Source organism: Nothoprocta perdicaria, unplaced genomic scaffold, assembly GCF_003342845.1.
Source record: "Nothoprocta perdicaria isolate Ctin4 unplaced genomic scaffold, notPer1 scaffold_197, whole genome shotgun sequence".
Taxonomy (NCBI): domain Eukaryota; kingdom Metazoa; phylum Chordata; class Aves; order Tinamiformes; family Tinamidae; genus Nothoprocta; species Nothoprocta perdicaria.
In genome coordinates, this window is record NW_020455171.1 from 540,489 (window position 1) to 560,821 (window position 20,333).

At 34.0% G+C, this 20,333-nt stretch overlaps 1 protein-coding gene across 1 annotated transcript in view; it reads left to right on the top strand.

The window, feature by feature from the left end:
- RYR2 (ryanodine receptor 2) overlaps positions 1 to 20,333 on the top strand; it is a 312,795-nt gene that overhangs the window by 126,195 nt on the left and 166,267 nt on the right. Inside the window, 5 exon segments of the mRNA XM_026037372.1 lie at positions 1,540 to 1,639; positions 4,651 to 4,747; positions 12,133 to 12,207; positions 14,116 to 14,272; positions 19,687 to 19,851. Of these exon segments, the coding sequence (XP_025893157.1) occupies positions 1,540 to 1,639; positions 4,651 to 4,747; positions 12,133 to 12,207; positions 14,116 to 14,272; positions 19,687 to 19,851 (594 nt within the window).

Consider the following 20,333-nt stretch of genomic DNA (forward strand, 5'->3'; position numbering starts at 1 on the left):
TGATAGAAACTGTAATTATACACTGACATGCTACTTCCTCTGCAGAATCATTTTGGTGTCTGCTATGTATGGTGCTCAAGGGATGAATTTACGACTGCATAGTTTTTATGTGTTTGTCAGGGCTCTTTCTCTCACCTTAGCTTGTAAATTGAAAGATTTGAGAAGTGAAGAAGATAATTACAAAGATATACTCTACATTTCTGTCCTACGTTGGTCATATACGCTCCTAAGTCATTTTAGCCAAACTTTTTAAAGATATGGTTATCTGCTGACTCGACTGGAGACATCTGAGTTCTAATGAAGCTGCAACTTGTGTCAAAATAAGTGATCAAAACAATAGATGTTCTGTGAAGAGAAGTCAGCAATGTGTTTTTTGTTCAGCCTTCTACTTATGAAATGGAACAACATGAGCAATGGTTGATATCACTGTGTCTTCTGAAGATAAGCTTGTAAATGATGTTGAAGATAAAAGACAAATGAAGATGAGTTTGAAATAAAAGGCACACAGATATAAGAACTGGTAGAGAACAGATCTCGGCAACCCTAAATGACATAAATGGCAGGGTTGTTATCCTTTTCTTCCTTTACCCATGCCAAATTATAACAACATCAAGAAGATTCTTCTTGGTTGTGCTTGTCAAATTGCTAATTGCCTCTAACTGGAAATCTATGTAATGATCTTGGTTGGGGAAATTTCAATTATGAAAGTGAGACCAAGAAGGTAGAGCAGGGATTGGAGGTGTGTTAGAGATTGTAATCCCTCAGCATGGTCTATGCTTGGTGACTAGTTTGTATAATTGCATGAATGGGGAAATAAATGWCAAAATGACAAGTATTTTTGGGTTAGAGATGTAAAAAAAAAAAAATTTTTTTTGGAGAAGAAAAATCATCTTTGGCACTCACCAGACAGAACAGGAATGCTGGCAGAAAGGTATACAATAATAGAATTAAAGAAGAGCACCCATTAAATTCTTGGKCAGGAAGTAAGCTTTTCAGGGAAGGTTATTTTCAGGTTTCTTTAGATCATGGAAGCTTGGTGCAAGAATGCATTTTTGGATGCTTCCTTATGTGCCTTATAGAATGAATTATTCATTTAAAGGATATCCTTAATGTTTTTGCAGTTTTAGGAAAGCATTTGCCCAGAAGAAATGTTTAAATTACACCTGAAATATCTAGATGAATGTTACATTCCACTATACAAACTTAGTGCAAAGTCCCATAACACACAGAAGGAATTTAAGACCCCTGTAGCATTTAGTAATCAAATCTTCAGGGAAGAATTACATTCTAAGACCCCAAACAGCTAACTATTTTGTGCCCTCTATATACCTTATCTTCAAGGTAAAMATGCCATATTTTTTGTAGCCTTATCCCATGCCCATTGAAGAGTACGCAAGACTGACTGACAATTTGCTTATGCAGACAATGGGAACAATTTATGTATGAAAGAACCAAGAGCATGTTTGATATTATTTCTGCGTATGCTAATTAAAATTTTAATTAACCCCAGATAAAAGCTTCCTTCTCTTCTGGTTTTAGCATCTCTCTTATGGCAATGGCAGCTTACATGTTGATGCAGCCTTCCAGCAAACGCTCTGGAGCGTAGCCCCAATCAGTTCAGGAAGTGAAGTTGCCCAAGGTAAGAYTGGCTCAACTTAATTATTGGAAGATTGCTTTTAAAGGAAATACCTGAAAAATTCGACTTTTCCACCAAACTCTTCTGCGACTGAAATACGGGAATGGATTTCTCTTATTTGAATGTTAATCAACTAAATAAAAAGTTCTGAAAATAAAGAAGAAAAATTACACTGAAAGCCAATGCACTGAATTATAAATTGAAAAGCTAATTGACGTTTCATTTTACTAAAAGTATGTTAATACATTTTACTAAAGGTATAGCTTGTGGTCCTGGTTTAAATTATTATCTCTGATTGTTCTGAAGTGTGCAGGCATGGTCATGTGTTCCTGTGACTCACTGAGTAAAAAATGCTGCTAGGTTGAAGAAAAATCTGTTTCTTTAAGCAATCCTCAATATTTGGAAAATGAATGTGAGATTGAACACCCTTTTGCATCAGCACATTACTGCTTGGATAGTCATGAAATTTGGTCAAATGGTGAATGAGAATTAAGATAAAACAAGAGAAAAGTAGAACCAAAAGTAAACAGGATGCCAAAGTTTGGGAGCTGATGTGAGAACCTCCAAGGTRACTAGAACCAAGGAACGGGGACAGGAGTGTTACTGCTAAACACTGAATGGAGAAACCTTTTGAAATCTTCTCCTCTACAGACTGTTACTTGTTGCAAGAAACCTCATACTCAGTTCTCCTCATCCTCCCACTGCTGGCTGTGCCGCTGTGCCATTCACGTTAATGAACCCAGTGCAGGCTGTCAGCTGAGCCTCAGGTTCACGCTGCATCTCTCCAGCTGGTGATCCTCCCTAGTGAGGCATGCTTGGCTGTCTCTTGAAACACAAGTCCATACTGATAAAATACAGTGATATGTTATCCATTCTCACCACAGAAGATCATGGGAAAATAATATAACATGGTTTTAGCTGTGGTGAGTTTCTCTCCTATAGCATTTGCTTTTACTTTGTTGTTAACAGTTTTCTACTTTTTTAGTTTTCCTGGGGATAGATACTTAACTAGTTTATTTTTCTGAGAGTATCTTTCCTGGAGATGATCAGCTGGATGGTGTCAAATGTCAAAAACAATTAGGGAACAGAACTCTTTCAGCATATACAGCTGAAAGCTGTAATCAAAGCCCCTGTAATCAAAGCTGGCTCCTTGTGAAGGGAGAGTGATTCTGATACCTGGGTAGCTATGCGTAATGTAAGTGTCTCAGGAAGACTGTAATGAAACTGCAGATAAATGATATCTGAATGGAGGAATAGGAATATAAAGCTAAATTTAAATTTGGTAGTATTTGCAAAATGGTTGAGGTCTTCATATGCAAAGTACCTCTRTATAGGAACACCTAACACCAGTATTCCTGCTTTTAATCAAAACTTTCAATTAGAAGTATAGTAATAAGAGTTCTCAGACTTTTCTATTTCTGTGGAAAGAAAAACATGTCAGTTAAATGAAATGACTTCAAAGTGAAAGTAATAGATAAATAATCCATAAAATGAGCTGAGATATTGAAAGTAGCTGGTTAAAACAGAAGAGTTCCTTTTTGTGTGCGTTTTTGCAAAGTATTTTTATGTAGAAGTCAATTTACTGTTAAAGTCAAAATGGAACTTGAGGGCCATGACAAGTAATGCTGCACTTCAGATCTATATTGGTTCCATATGCAAATTAATATATGTTAATTAAAATGCTCCTCTGAATCAAAATCAGTAATTTAAAGGAGAAAAATTCAGTTCTAAAATTAGCTGCATAAATATTATCTGATATGATTTCAAAGATTTTTTAAAAGATTATTGAAAGATTTTAAAAGATATTGAAAAGATTATTTTAAAAGATTATTGAAGAAAAAAGTAGCATCAAAATAAAATCTATGAAATGTGTATATGAACACATTTCTGAATGCTGAGTCTTGAGTACTGGCTTTCTCTCTTCAGCTACTGTTCAGCTTCAGACTACTGTTCTAAAAATACTTTAAGAAAATGATTTTGATCGAATAAAACCTATACTTTTTACAATATCAACTCAAGGGATCATATTTTCACATCCTGTTCAAATGAGTARTTTGATATCAACTGATTTTAGGAAGAAGGAAGGAGTTTAGGAATTACCTTTATGCAACTTTAAATATTTGTTCAGCTTGTCAGATGAAAAAATATCATTCAATGACGCTGAAAATCTACCAGATATTAGTACTCTTAAATCACTAGATGATAAAGCAATCTAGGTAGGTAGGAAAACATAAAAATTCAATTTCTTTGTAATATCACATCTCTGTTTCAAAGAGCCTAATGTGAAATTGAAGTTGATATTTCTACTGAATAGAGCTGTAGAATTATTTTCTACCTTCATCTCTCTTGTCCCAAATATTGTGTAGTGACAGATATGTATTGTCCTTTTGTTTGTGGATATAGATTTTATTTGTACATTAAGTGGAATCCTTMACTTGTAAAATAAAAAACAAAACTGTGTGAGATGAAAGAGGATAAGAAGCATTTCCCGCTTTACCCATTGTAACCTGGGAGGCAAGAACTTGCTTTCTGGCTTCAGCTGGATCAGTCTTTCTCCAAGTTGCACATCCCGCTTTACCCATTGTAACCTGGGAGGCAAGAACTTGGTTTCTGGCTTCAGCTGGATCAGTCTTTCTCCAAGTTGCACAAACTCTACAGTCCCATCTCCTTCTGGTGAAATGTCCATCCTGTGTATCCTCTGCAGAGTGGCTGAAGATGTGCATCCTGTTCTCAGCAACATCTTTTCTAAGACCCTTTCACTTTCTCCCCTTTCCTAGATGTTGACTGAAGTTTATTTCCATTGCCATGATCAGATGGCTTTCAGGGGAATGAGTCATCCTCCTCWTTTTCTTTGGACTCCTACCCAACATAGTAGCTCTCTATTTACAGGAACATAAAGCACCAACAGAAAACAATTAAATAAAACTGATACATTTTATTGCAGCTTGAACTGTAGTTTTGTATGGTGTTATTTTCTCCCTTGAGAAAACTTGATTTTCTCTCTTTTTTTCAAGGCTATCTGATAGGAGGAGATGTTCTGAGATTATTGCATGGCCACATGGATGAGTGCTTGACAGTCCCTTCTGGTGAACATGGAGAAGAGCAAAGAAGGTAGGTTTTGTGGCTTAGAATAAAGTAGCAATGAATTGCATGGAGTCAGTGTCATTGGTAGCAAAAATTTTTGAAGTTTATCGTTAATGAGCTCTATCTCTCATAACAGCAAATGTTGCTTAAATCAGCTTTGAACATGAGTCGTCTGTGCTTTCCGCTTGATATCGTTTCAGTTGTAAAAGCAATAGTGCTTATTGGAAGTGGACTTGGTACAGCAACATGAGAAAAAATGCACTTAATTGTTGGAGAACACTTAAAAAATGTAATTGAACCTGTTTTTTCTTGYTCTTAGCTTAAAATCAAATCTAGAAGAATAAGCTTCTCCGATCTTTTCGCCTATAAGGCTGACAGTTGGGTTGTTGTGACGGCACACAYAAAATGGCTGGTTAACTGTATTATTGTGGTTATGACTTCATTACGACAGATTATTAATAATGTTTACTGTTTACTTTTTTCGTCATGATATATTACTTTTATGCTTTATTGTTACACATCTTGTTGCCATTTTGATAACTTGCCGTCATTTTTACTGACTTAAAACAGTAAAGGAAAAGTTTCAGTTTCTTCACTGCTTTTTTTTTTYYTTTTTTTCCTGTTATCATATACACATAATGCCTCAGGAAATATCACCAAACCCCTCAAGGTCACTAATCTAGGTTATTAATCTCAGGTGTACCTCACCTGGGAGTATAGGAATAAATTTATAGTTATTTTCATTGTTGAAGGACTCGACGAATGGGAGTAGAAAAGTGATGATAGCTCTGGATATGCCTTTTTCCCTCTCAATTAACTAATAAATTCAAAATGATGATAAGACTGAYACTGAAAGCAGTATGTCTCAGTGGAGTCTTTACATGAGTGAATCAAATATAAAATAAAATCAAAGCCTTGTTCACTTGCTCAAATAAAATATATCTTAAAACTTGAAGCAGTAAGGCTTTAATGGAAATGCCAGATCTACTCCTGCCTTCAACTTGCTACATGATAATGTTGATTTTGGAATACTTTGTTTGTTTTGGCATATGGACCAAATTTGAATTTTCTCAGCATGCAAACAGAAAGGTATTTTCATTTTATGCCTTTTAAAAGAGTGCACTCCTAAAATACATAGATAACGAATTTTTTGTATAGAATTTTGTATAGAATTTTTGTATAGAATTGTTGAGCTGTTTCACCTGGGGTTTTTTTTTTTTTGTGTGTGTGTGTGTGTCTGTGTCTGTGTGTCTGTGTACAGCTCTGGTCTCTGGTCTAGAAAAGAGTTTTTAGTTCATTAATTTGTTCATTAACAAATAGTACCTATATCTCTGGCTATGATCTTTTGAAATTTTTGAAATTTTCCTGTAGGACAGGAGCTTAATTTGGCAGAGTATACCTAGGTTTTTGGTTCCTAGTCTCATTTGCTGCTGCCCTTTTGATTTCTTCTTTAGATTTTCTGGTAAATTTGTGTGATTTTTACTTATGCCTYTAACATATAATTTGAGATTATGAAGTTATAGATAATTATTCCAGTCATTCCAATATCCATATTATTTCAAAGTTTTCTCCTCTCTAAATTATTTATTTCTTAAAATTTATTTATTTCTTAAAAACTATATTCATTAATTTGAATCTCTATTCTACGCAATGTCTAAAATGAGGCTATCTAGCTCCTACTTTCAGGTTTTGAGATGCGTGCGTATGGTATTTTGAAGGGTGGTATTAGCTGCTGGTAGAATTATATTTTAAAAAATATGTGTAATTTTGACAAGTGGAAAATTGTAAGCTCAGTTTTTTAATCTTTCGTTTTTAAGTTCCCTCACTTTGGCACATGCTAAGGATTTGATACACTTGGATTATAATAATTCCACCTCCTTTTCTTTGGCTTTTGAAATAGCCTGATGGTGGGTGAATGTGGCAGTGCCTGGGTTGTTTTGTGTCAGGAGCTGCCTGAAGAGCAGCTCTGCTYTGCAGAATGACAGTGTAGAAGAGCTGCAGTGTAGAAGTTCCCCATCTACTGTGACTCACTAATGCCTGTATCTCGTCTTCTTTTTCTGTCAGTACCTTCCCTTGTGCCTTCTCAAATAAGTAGAAGATCAGACGGTCCTAAAATAACAGCGTTATCCTGTACTGTCACCCGTTATCTAGTGCTGGGAATGAATATGTTGTTTTGATGGGGAGATTTCTTCTAGGCATCTTTTAAAAACAACCTCTCACTTTCCACGTTTTGAGGGCATTGATACAGTTACATAAATTTGAGTATAACAGTGTTCCAAAGATTAGCAAGAGTCCTAAATAAAACACACATTGTGTATAACATGATACTTGCTTAGACGTAAAAGCTTTTTAGTGCAGAGCAGCTCTTTATAYTATTGTGGAACAGCATTTAGCCCAGTGGGGGCTGCAGCACGCCGGCAGGGTGGATGCTGAGCGCATGTGGCAGCTTCCTCTGAGGAAAGGCCATCTCARCCTCTCCTGGAAAAGGCCCAGAGCAGTGGCAGGAAATAATCCTGTAAAGAGCTGATCCTCCCATTCTCCTCTGTGCCTTGTGATTTGTTGTGAATGTGCTCTGCGTCTCCTTCATTGCTGGCTCCGGGGTGGCTCCATGTGCTCCCTAAGGAACTGCGCTACTCCCTAGGAGGGAGGATGCAATTGCTGAGTTTTTGGAAGAGGGACTTGAATTTTGATGGTAGTGAGATGCAACGGCACTGGGAATATGGCCAGGTTGAGGACCACTGTTTGCCTCAGGCCAAAGCAGGTACTTGTGGAAGGTGAGAGGCTGTTGCGGGGAATTTGRTTTTCTCCCCTCAGACTGCCTGTCATCTGCATGTATCACTGAGGAACTTAAAGTCCTCTCTGATAACCTGCCTTTTGTGTCGTCCTGTTTGGCTCCTGATGGCCAACAGGACATTTTTAAGAGATCACAGCAAGAATCACTGAGCTGTAAATACTTCAAGACAGCATCAAGGACTTGTGGAGTGGAGGTGCAGAGGACTTATTTAAACAGATTCTTGTATGAGTGTCTCAAAAACTATTAAAATAGGATTTTATTGTCAGGAGAATTTTCCCCAGACACCCAGGTGGAATCAGAAACTTTAAATACAAATTCCAGGGGCTGTAGTGACATGTGTACCATGCAGCAGTCACTAGGCTGGTGTGCATTTCTGCTTTGAGGGCATATTTTAGATTTACTCTGGACATACTAGCCTTGAATTAGTCTGCAATTAAAAAAAAATCACTTGGAAGCAGTGCAGACAGAGAGATTTATGTGGTGGTATGCTGTTTTACATAATATTCTACTAGAGAAAAAAAATTAGTGATGATGTTTTTGAACACTGCAGACAGGCTGTGCCTGAGCCTGGTGGTTGCAAAAAACCACCAGACAAAAAAGAACACAAATAATGTTAYGTGTGTGTAATTTCATTGAATTAAATATGGCATACTGCACCTTCTAATTAGATACGTGCTCGCTTGTGTACATGGGCAACGAGTTTTCTTACTTCGTGCATTTTTTTCTTGAATTGAAAGGATTGTGTTTCCTTTCCCAACACTTTCCCCATTARGAACATGATAAAATTCTCAACCACTGAAGAATTTTCCCTGATAACTTTATAATTATCTATCATAAAATTTAAGTCACTGTTTGCATTAAGGGTAGCTTAAAACGCTATGTGCTTTCAATTTGGCCTCTTTTCCTCTTGAGATTGTGACACTTCAATTTCTTATCCTGTACRGAGTTTAGCTTTGAGTCTTCATTTGTGAATTTGTAACATCAAGGGAATGAGTAAAGTTTTTGTATTTACTCTGGCAGTTGTTATTTACTCTGGCAGATGGTAATGAGTCCGTCAACATTTACTCAATTTTTTACTATACAATGAATTAGAAATCATTGTACAGTTTTCATTTTGTTGTGGGATGCAGAATATATCATTTTTGTTTTACTGCAAAAATGTTATCTATTTATTACTACAGCATTTCACATTGCTATGGAGCAGTTTTCCAGTTGCTAATTTCCTTAAAAGCTGCAAAAAACCTCATGGCAGAAACCTCCTAAAGTAAGCTCCCAGCTCTTTTCACTGATTCTGCAAATCAGGCCATTCTCTTTAGAATGGTAACATATATTCTAGATGTGGCATTACTGATAGTGGGCTCTATTATATCCAGGAAATGTGTGACATGTGAAAATTTTCATCTTCAGGGAAGAAAGAGAAAAAAAGGAAGCTGAAGCTGAAAGGGGTTCAATAATATTCTTTTATAAATAAATTTGAAAAATCCATAGAGTTCTTTACTTGTTTCTCATATTAACTGGCTTTCAAATTTAAAGCAGAACAACTTTCCTGGTCATTGAAATTAATGGGACAATTTGTTTAAGGAGAACACAGAAACTACGCTGAAGATTAAAATAGAGCAARTAAATAAATTGCCTTATAGCATTAGTATTTACAGTATATTTWGAATACCTTAATTTAAAATAGATTTGAAGTAGATCACTGAGGTTACTCTTCGGATTTCCTAAAAAATACAGGATRTATTTGCAGTAAGAATCAATTCAGAGCCAAATCTTTACCAGCTTGTAGTATGATGTGTAGYGTAATCACCCTTTCCTCTTATATAATGCTTTGTGGCAAGGTATGTGATTTGAAAGTAACAGTAAGATTAACTGTGTTTCTTGCTGCTTCTACTTTCTCTGGAGGCATTTTATCTATTTGTGATCTTTGTAGACAGAATAACTCTGGCTTAAAAAATAGATTTCCTTCTCGTGATCCCAATGCAGTTTTTGAAATAAGAGCCATAGCTTGAACTTTGATGTCTTTTTTTGGGTTTTGTTCATTTATCCAAATCCAGACACTACATTTTTTGCTGTTAAGTTTGTGTCCCTCTCAAACAAGATGATAAATTGTGTGTGTGTGTGTCTGTGTGTGTGTGTATGTATATATGTATATATTTTAAAAGAAGTTTAGACAAGACGCCCTTATTTCTTCTGAGGTTCTGATGTTTACTCCGTTGTTCCTTTGCTGTGGAACGCTTCTTAAATGAAGAAAACAACAGCTGTCAATTACTTCATTTAATGCCCTCTATTAGTGAAGTTCATTGATATGATTGCCAGTTTTTCCTCCACTATCCTGTAATATTAATATAAATTCAATAATGATTCTTCCAGAGTTTTGGAACGAAGCAGTCTATGTAATTTGACATTTTTCTCCATCTTATCAATGTGATTCTATAGTAACTCYTTGATAGGCCTAAAGAATTGTAGGTTATTCATATATCATTAAAATCYTGTTTTATTTGCCCTAGTGATGTCAGTATCTTCTAAAGATTGCTAGTGTTCATTTCAGAGAAGGATTAAAGTGTTATGAACCATGGTTCTTTCTGGGCASTGAACATTTGTCAATACTGTATAAGAAGAAAGGAGCCATAGCGTATGGAATAACGTTTTCCTACAGAGCAAAAATGAAGGATGATTGTTTGAGCAATTTCAGAATAATTTACTACTTGCATTTCAATGAAAGGAGTTAAAAATGAACTTACAATTTCTTCTACAAAATGAAAAGGTATATGACAGCATATGAATTTACTCTGCTCTTCCAAGGTAAWGACTAGTATACATGCTGTTGTCTTATAGTAAAAGCATGGTAAGTTGCCCATCAATACAGAGAAAAGATGAAAAAGAGATTTCATTTTGAAGCTTCTTTTTCTTTGCCATATTGTCCATAGAAAAGGGAGAGTCTGGCTAAAGGCTCAAGAACTTTTGCCATATGCTAGTGCCAGCCTGATTTTTCTAAGATGTATTGTCCATCCTCTCCTTCCAAAATCTTGCTGCTCAATCTTTGACCCCAACCTTTTGGGCTTCCTCTTTTGCTTCCTAGTGAGTTTCCCTGTCACTGCTTTTCCTGAGGCTTTGCTGCTCTCTAAAACACTGTCATCACTTTTGGCCTCTCCTCCCCTGCTGCTGTCATGTCCATTTATAGGGAAATGAGAGAGACATCCTAGGATCTTCTCTCTCTCGCTCTCTCTCTCTCTGTTTCTCTCTTTTGCCCTTTTTCTTTTTTCACCCCTTTTTCCCCTTATTTTCCTTTTTTTTTTTCATTTTTTCCCCTTTCTTTTTCTCTTTTCCTTTTTTGTTTTCTCCTTTTTCTCCTTTCTCCCTAGTTTTTTCCCAAAATTTTATCTTACATTATGAAGGACTGGTAACTCTATTTTCAAGGAAAAGAGAGGTGAAATAAGGGATGTACAGTAGAAGAAAGCAAAGTGGCTAATGAGAAACCATTCTTTTATGTTCACAATAGGAATATTTTTAAACTTTAAGGATTACACTGATTTATCTGCTACATATCATCCAAAGCTAGCCTCAGGAGGGRTGCTCAGGCTGAGAAACAAGTGACAACTTCCAAGGTTCCAATGGAAAAAAGAATTTTATTCCTGAAAGATGACAATATACCAATTTAAAAATGAAATATTCTGGTTAATTTTAGCCTTTGCTTCCACCTCATTTGATAGATATTTTCAATGACTTGAGAAATGTTTAATATAACTGTTAAATATTGAATTAAATGAATGCAAGAATTTCAAGTGCATTTGTGTCAGCTAGCTTCATATTGAAATAAGCCAGGATGTAATCAGAATGTTTTGACTTTAAGAAATGTATGATATTGAATCTGTTATTGTTGAGGTGTTTCAAGAGCAACCTAATCTGTTAGATGCAGAACAAGAGATTAAAGAAATGTCTGAATAAAAGAGGTTGTGTGTGAATACAGCAGTAGTTGAATCATTATCATCTGCATTTCACTGTACAAATGAATGTTATTTCAACCAAAAAAGAAGACTTAACATGAATTTTGATCTGTGAGAGAATAGCACAACTGCGTGGTTCTTTTTATGCATGGGTCCTTAATATTCAGGAAGACAAATTSTATAAATGTTGTGAGGAGGGATTATTTTGTATTTTGAATATTTTCCCAATATAATTTAAGTCTTATTTCATTTACAATGCTAGGGAGAGTCTTTTCTTTTGTTGTTTGTTGTTGCCAAACCTTTACTATTTTCTTTTTTTGCCTTTATTTTTACACAGGATTAATATATTTAGTGCCTTCCAAAAAATTAGAAATAATGTAATGGTCAGTGTTTTTTTCCCTTCTTGAATCTATGTTCTTAAAGGCAGTGTGAGAGAGATATTTAAATAAAAAATATTACTTTACAACAAAAGATGCAAAAGACAATTAAAATGAAATTTGAAAATGAAGGTTTAATTGAAAAGAACAGGTACTGAATATGATATCCTTAGGGATATGACAGTTACAATAACTGTTTCACCTCTATYTAGATAAGAAATGCTGTTAAATAAAATTGAGGAATATTTCCTTGTGACAAAGCTGAACATTTAGTGTGTACCTTTGCTTCATTTTCAGAACTGTCCATTATGAGGGTGGTGCTGTGTCCATTCATGCCCGTTCCCTTTGGCGACTAGAGACTCTAAGAGTTGCGTAAGTAAAATCGCTTTCAGCTGAGACATCAGTTTAACTGGGGAGTTCTGATTCAAAGGCASTTTTTCTATACAGCAGGATTTGGTAATACTAACGTTTCTGAAAAAGCACTTCACACCACTTTCAAGAAAAATGAAGCTCTCTTCTATACAAATAGAGAATTTGTATTAATATTCTAGTTCATGTGTGTTTTGATTTTTTTTCCCTGAAGCAGTTGCAGCTACCAGTTTACCCTTTTTTACCTCTTTTTAACACATATTTTTAACATTTAAAAAARAAAAGAAAAAAAAAACAGTTGCCTGTTGGAATGGCCTACCATGGCATACCTGATACTGCTGGTTAGGTGATGGGAATCCTACATGCAAATTGTAGAAAATAATTTCAAATCATTAAAATTGGCTTTACAWGATATTTTCAGTTTAAGAAACTTTCTGGGGTGAGTGTGTGTTTTGACATTTTTGCTGTCCTGCAGGATTGAACTAAGAGTATTGCTCAATTTACTACTCTTAGTGTTTTCTATTTCTTAGTGTCCAAGTGAAGCAGGCTGCTGGTGCTGAGTAGACTGTAAAYTGAATCAGAGAAGAGGAAAGCAAAGACTTGCATTGACTGTGTTATGAGAGGTGCAGGATTGATGTATTTTACTAGATAATAAATAAAATACCTGAGATTTATGCCATGAAGTCTTAGTTGAATAACAGAATTTGTGCTAGAACACTGATWATTTAGATGGGCCTTTGTGGAGTGTATAAAACATAATGGAAAAAAATAAATGTATTGCTAAGATATAAACCTTCCATATTTCCATCTGCTGAAAAGCTGCCTCCCTGTTACCCCTTATCACAGAAGAGAATATTTCATTTACAAAAGAAAATAGTTAAGAGGAAARAAGCATTCAGTTACTAAGAAGCTTTAGCAATTTAGTTAGTGAAGTGTAACAAATCTTGCTACAAAAGAGAAAATAGGTATTGCTCTTGCAATTTAAAAAGATCTTTCAAATTGTTTTTGTATACTTTGCATACAATATGGCTAACACTTAAGAAGAAATGCTTGAACAAATGAATATTTGCATTAAGCAGGCTAGTTCTTCAATTTACTACATGTTTTTKACTGGGAAAATGAAAATTAGATGAAAACTTGTATAAGATGTTCATTTCAGTCATTTTCATAATTATCTATGAATATATGTGAAACACAAGGGTACAAGGACTTTTTTTCCTGGAATTATTTTAAATGCAAGTGGAAGGATGCACTAATAAAAAGTTCTCTTGTGAGAATGAGTTTATAACCAGGTTCAGTTAAAAGGGACATACTTGTGTTCCATTGATATTATTTTAAATTTTATTGAAAATTTGGACTCTTTCAAGCCGTGGCATAGCCCCTATTATGCTGAGCRTTTTGGAAAGAAAGCGTAAGAATAGAGGTGTATGTATGTATTTCTGAAGTGAAAACTTTTGAAGAGGTATTACTAAAGAATGCTTTGTGAAGAATCACTGAAAATTCTTACCTATGGCAGTTTTCCAATCTAAGGAAAATTCAGGGAAGTTTCTGTCCCAACTAGGGCTAAGAAATGTCATCAGTATACAACTTTTTCTTCAGGAATTCAGGAGTTCAGCAAGCTCAGTTTGAGGGAAGAAGTTAAAAGCTTGCAGTTTCTGTATTTTGGGTTGAGCAGCTCTTAGGATGATTAGATGGAGAATTTTTGCCTCTCATCTTTCAGTTCTTCTTGTAAGAGAAAAAAATGCCTAATTTTTTTTTTTTTTTTTTTTTTGCATCATCCATCTAAAATGGATGAATTTAACAGTACATGAAAACTATTCCAATTAGTTGGCAAAATAATGTTCTTTTCAATATGTTTGCTAATAATTAAATTGCAGATTTGTTAAAGGTTTGTCCTATGAACACTCTTAGGTGGAGTGGCAGCCACATTAGATGGGGACAGCCGTTCAGACTACGACATATAACAACAGGGAAATACCTAAGCCTCCTGGATGAYAGAAGTCTTCTTCTTACCGACAAAGAAAAAGCAGATGTAAAATCTACAGCTTTCTGTTTTCGCTCTTCCAAGGTATGGAATCAGTGCAGCAGTAGCATAACTAATGATACTTACATTATCTTTAATAAGTGAGATATAAATATTTTGTTTTGTTTTAGTTATTGGAGTCTTTCAAACTTCTTGCTGTTTGTTTCCTTAAAGAATGTATTCAGTATAACTCATATACACAAAGCTTGTTTTATCATATTTGCACTGGGTGTTGTCTGGCTGTTTGCTTTGTGCTGGTTGTCCATTTTTGCACAATCTCCTGGTTTCTTATCTAGTTTCCTGATTAACTTTATTAGTACTTTACAGCTTTATTTATGCTGGTTAACCTAGGAAGCATTAATAATATTGTAGAATCAGGATTTTTTAAATTAGATCTTTACTATGCTCTAATTTATGCTTACTGTAATTTGAATCATACAATAGACATTTTTCTTTCATTTTTCAATAAGCATATCAAATTAAAAAGTATGCTTTATATAATGGGTTTAGAATAGTACTATGATATACTCTTTAATAACCTTGATTTTTACTCTTTTCAACTACAGCATGGTATTGCTGAGAATTTTCAAATAAAAGTATTTTTGTATTTATCTTTTAAAATAAATATTAATAAACAGAATGAGAAATATTTCAAAAACCTTTCTTAGGCTATTACTTTGTGTTTTTAATTATTTCCGTTGCATACTTGATGTGATAACTAATAACTGTACTTCTGAAAGGAGTTATATAGACTTGTGCACTCTGAAAATGTCAGATCAGGTGACTGTTGTTTAGAGACCCAAGTCTGTATTTTTTTAAGATTAGAAAAGCTGTGGAAATATTCCAACTTTTCTAATTGTTCCATTTTTTTTTTGTCCAATTTTTCAGGACAATGCATTACAAATAAGTTGGGAAGCTGCTGTTGTTGATATGTATCTGAGTTGTTTACTTTGCAGTGAATAGGTTAAAAAATTCATACACCGATTGTCAGGACTGCAGTCTTCAGCCAAGATTGCTGCAGAGACAATAGAAAAATATCGTATCCCTTATTATYATGTAATCCAAAAAATATAGGGAGACAAGAGTTGTTAATGATACAGACAGCATCAATAATCTGTTGTCAATAAGGAAAAGGCATTAAACATTATTTTCCAAGTAGGATAGACAAATGAGCTTATGTAGTGTTGTGGAGAAGGAACAATGTTTTGTTTGAAATTTCTTCCTTTTTTTCAACCTATATTTTTTGATTTAGCTGTTTTTAAGAGACCAAACCCACTATATGCTGAGAAGAGCAGAGATGAAAAATTATGGGGCAGATCAGCGTGTAGAAGGGCAGTCACTTCTGAAAGTAATGTGTAATCAAATCTTGATTTGAATAGTAATAAATTCTTGAAGTAACATGACAGTTCTAAGAGAGGTCTATAAACTTATCAGCATTTCACAGATGATGAGAAAATAATCTTACTGATATTTAAATACATATTTCCAAGGAAGATGGCAATTTGGAATATCATTTTTGATGCAAGTTTTCTTGATAGCAAACCTCATTTTGACTGAAGACTCATTTGGAAGAAATTATGGAGAGACTATGACATATTTGATTTGCCTTTCATTGCAGAGGATAAATACAGTTTGCTGTTCAGAACTTCTTAAAAGAGTGCCAGTTTTCTCTGTGAAAAAGACAGTAAATCAACAGATTTGTTTGGATAGAGGCATTAAGAATTTTAGGTGCCTCTTTGTCTGGCAAAGAGTATTGGGTATATATTGCAAAGTAATAGCTCTACTAGAAAGATTTCTGTAGATGAAATAAGCAACTTCAGAGGACTTTCTACTCCAAACACGTATGGAAAAGCTATGTAACCTCTTAGTTATGTGGTTTATGGTAGGTAATCCAAAAGGATTACGCCAAGGGAAGAGGGAGTCCCCAGTCTCTGTTAGACCTGAGCGTTAGCAGTGGGAATATGGCAGGACCAGCAGCCAGATATTTCCTTAGGTTAGAGCAGTTACAATCCCTTTCCTTCACAGTCACAATTCTTCCTTTTACTACCTTAAAAGTGCAGAGAGATCCCACTTCTTGTCCTAGAAATAAGTTAGTTTCAATTAGGAAAAAAGGAGATATGGTGAAATAATACCCTTATTTGCACTGCTAAAATTTGATTTGATGCTTAAAGTCTTAATTCCTTGAGGCATATGAATAGATGAGAATTTCAGTTAGAAAAAGAAACAGCATTCATATTTGCCAAGAAAATATTGAAAATGTATCCCCTGTGTAATCTGAAGATTTARAAGCAAATTTAAATGCTTAGCATTTATTGTAGTTTTTAACCTCAGTATTTGCAAAGGCTTTAGTTATTTTAAATGAAGTAGCTTGCCAGTACTGTGTTGAAAATTTAAGTGCAGGAAAACTAAAATGCTTCAGTTTCTCATCACATAGCATTTATGACCAGAATAGTTTTCTCGATTGCTCAAAGTAGCAAGTGTGCATGTATGTATATATATCTCATGTGTGTATGTATATATATCTATATATGTACATATATAGAAATAAAAATGTGTGTATTACATGAAGGAATTATATTTTATAGTTATGTTATTTTATTTCAATATTTATTTTTACATTAATGAGTTATAAGTTTGTGCTCTTACATGGTAAAATTCTTTAAATTTCTGAATTCAATAAATAAATGTGAAAATTTAAAAAAATCACAAGCCAGACAGTGCTGGGAAAACATTGATATTCTGAAGAGCTWACACTATCCTCGTTATTTCTGGAAGTTTGAGTTTTATGTTTTGGTTATTATGTGTTATCGTAGTAATTATCATTGTGTCACATTTATATAAGGTTTGAAACATTTGGAATTCAGGAGGACTTTTTTCTTTTCTAACTCATAGAAAACTAACTCATTATTTCTTTTCTACTTGTTTAATATTGGTCATTCTTTTTGATAAAAAAACATTACTTTAGTGTAATTTTCCATTGAAAGAAAGTATATTTTTAGTTTAAAAATGTTCATACGGTTTCTAGAATGTCTATGTTCTATAAAGTATATTCTTTATAAAGTCTTTTGAAATAATGAAACAAATAGAATAAAATTCCTTGGCCTGTGTCTTTGTCTCCCCATTAGATTCTTAATAAAATTTCAYGGGATATATGTTAATGCCATCTATCTATATATATATATATATTAAAAAAAAAAAAAAAAAAAACCTCACAGGCATAGTGTTTTCTAGCCTGTGAGATTGGCTGGAATGTAAATGCTGAGTGTGCCACAGAACGTATAGGTTGCGTCAGATGACGAGATAGAATTGAAAGAAAAAGACTTAATCATGAGAACCCCTTTTCATGTTGCAAAGAATATAGAGAAAAATAATGAAATAACACTTTTAAGTCTAGGCTTAAGAGAATGGTTATATTCAACATTGAGATAAAATCATATGAAACAACTTTGTCCATTTAGGTTACATGCARACATGGAATAGTTGGTCTGTATTCTTGTATGCCTGGAATAAAAGCTTGATTTAGAATGAGGATTTCCCTGTGGGGATAATACTGCATATTGTACAAAGAAATTATTAGATTGCAGTGCATTTTTTTGAATTATTGAAAGACTTTATGAGAAAATTTGCAAATTCAGATATTCGCATTATAGGAAAATAGACTGGAAAAAAATATCAATGTACAAGCACTGAAGGTGCAGATAAATGCCTAAAGCTTGTGAACATAGTTCCAAAGATTAGCATTTGAAATAATTTCTTCATATGCTAAAAGGACCTAATTTGTTTTTCTTGAATCATTATCGATGTGCAATTTCCTATATAAGTAGCTTTTCAATTCTAAATGTTATTATAGTCACATTATTTGTGCTAGCTTTTGAAAGAAGTGAATGCAACATTAAGAGAAATTATATGAACAACYTAATGAATTAATAATGAAATAGAAACACACAATAGCTCAGTAATCAGCACCAGACTTAATAATAAATCAACTATTACTGTATATCAATGGACAAGATTTTAGCAAGAATTAAAGCACTTCAGGAATTCAGACATTTACAAGAGAGTGAAATTATTACATTTATCAAAAAAAAAAAAAAAAACCAATTGATGACTATATTATCTCGAGGAGCTTAATGGTAGGAAAAGTAATAATAAGAATTCCACCTGAGCAATAACTTATCTTTATTTTTTTCTTTTAAGTACTTCCAAATGCATTTGTAAATGTAGATGGGGGAAATCTGGTTATATGACATCTCCCTTTACTTAAGAAAGGCTTTTAAAATCCTTGAAAAATTAGAAGTTATTTGTTGTTCATTTATAAATATAGTCTTTTATTCTCTTTTCCTGTGAAGCTGTCTCCTCAAATATGTGTGTATGTTTTGTGTAAGGAAGTGGCTTGTCTCCTCTACCACTCATCAGAAGAAGCAGAGCAGATTGATGCTGCTTTTGGTTAAGAGGACCATCTTTTGTGGCTTCACAAAGTCTTTGTTTGTGTATTAAACTGTTTTATGACTGTATAGTCTGAAATAGCTTTGCAATTTGCATGGCTATTTCTTTGATTGGTGGTTAAAGCTAAGCAGGCTGTGCGGAAGAAGTTGATTCTTATAAAAGCATTATTTTGGGGGAGCCCCTTCCATTATGGTTCCTTCTCTAAGTAGAAKCACTACCCTCCCCAAAACTATAAATAAATCATGTGAAATACTCACCTGCACATATGCATATATATGTATATATATGCACATATGTATATAGACAGGTGAGGTGACTTGCCCAAGCAGATTGGTTTTAGGATCCTAAACTTGCTCTTCTGAAATGACTGCCGTATGTGTAGGACCCCAGGTGGGTCGATGCAGTGCGATGCTAGTCTTTTTTTTTTTTTTTTTTTTTTTTTTTTTAACAATGTGTCAACAGAACGGTGACAAATGTACAGATATGGATTTCTTAGAAAATACCAAGCCTCTTGTTGGACAGTAATGAGCAGTGACAGATTAAAGGCCATCTATCCGCGACAGTCAGGAATAAATTGCAAGGCGGTGCCTACTTTTCCAAGGTTGAAAAAAATCAAGAGGAAAAGACTTCTCGGGATTACAGGCTGCTTCTCTGAAGGAATTAAAAATATTTGGTGGTTTTTTTTTTTTTATGCCACAAAGATTTATTTTTCAATAATGACATGTATTGTCCATTATGATACTAGTTCTTTTCCAAGTAGGGAAAATGAATATACCTGCTTTTTTAGTGTAATGACCTAAAAAAGGAGATTTTTTTGATAGATAAGATCCCTCTCCCTTTATTTTCCTTATTTAACCAGAAGTCACATTTTTTTTCTGATTTTTARTAGTTTTGTTGAAGAAGGATCTCCAGTATTCTGTCAAGTCCTGTGCTGTGCAATTGTCCTATATTAAATATTAGATGTAAATGTTATCATATTGGTTATTGTTCTTGTATGCATCTTTTTCCTTCAGGAAAAATTGGATGTAGGGACAAGAAAAGAGGTGGATGGAATGGGAGCACCTGAAATAAAATATGGGGATTCAATATGCTTCATACAACATGTAGACACAGGCTTATGGCTCACATACCAATCTGCTGATGCAAAGTCTGTAAGGATGGGATCTGTGCAGCGCAAGGTGAGATCGTAAATAAAAATGTGCTTTATACAACCACTGTCTGTTTTTGTGAACAAAAGTGAAAACTGCAGGAAGCAGTTAATTTGTAAATCAAATAATTTATTTTTGTTGTAATTTCAATATAAAGATTTTTTTTAGTCATATGTTGAAAATTAAAGATATATTGTGTGCTGAATTCTTAAATTGAAAGACAAAAATGTATGCTTATTTGCCTATAACTATTCATGCCAAAACATTCTTAAATTTGGAAATATTTCAAGGCAAGCTAATTTGGTTCATTGCTGAAAGAAGAAACCTGTAACAGCTTCAAGAATACTAGCTATAATCTGTATAATATGGTAAAATGCTTTGGAATTTAGCAAATTTGAAGTTAGCAGAAATTAAATTCAATGTCCATATTTTGTTGAAATGCAAAATTCTTACTTTGATCTCTGAGGGWTTTCTTCTTTTAAGGAGCAATAACCATAGTCAAATATAAGGTT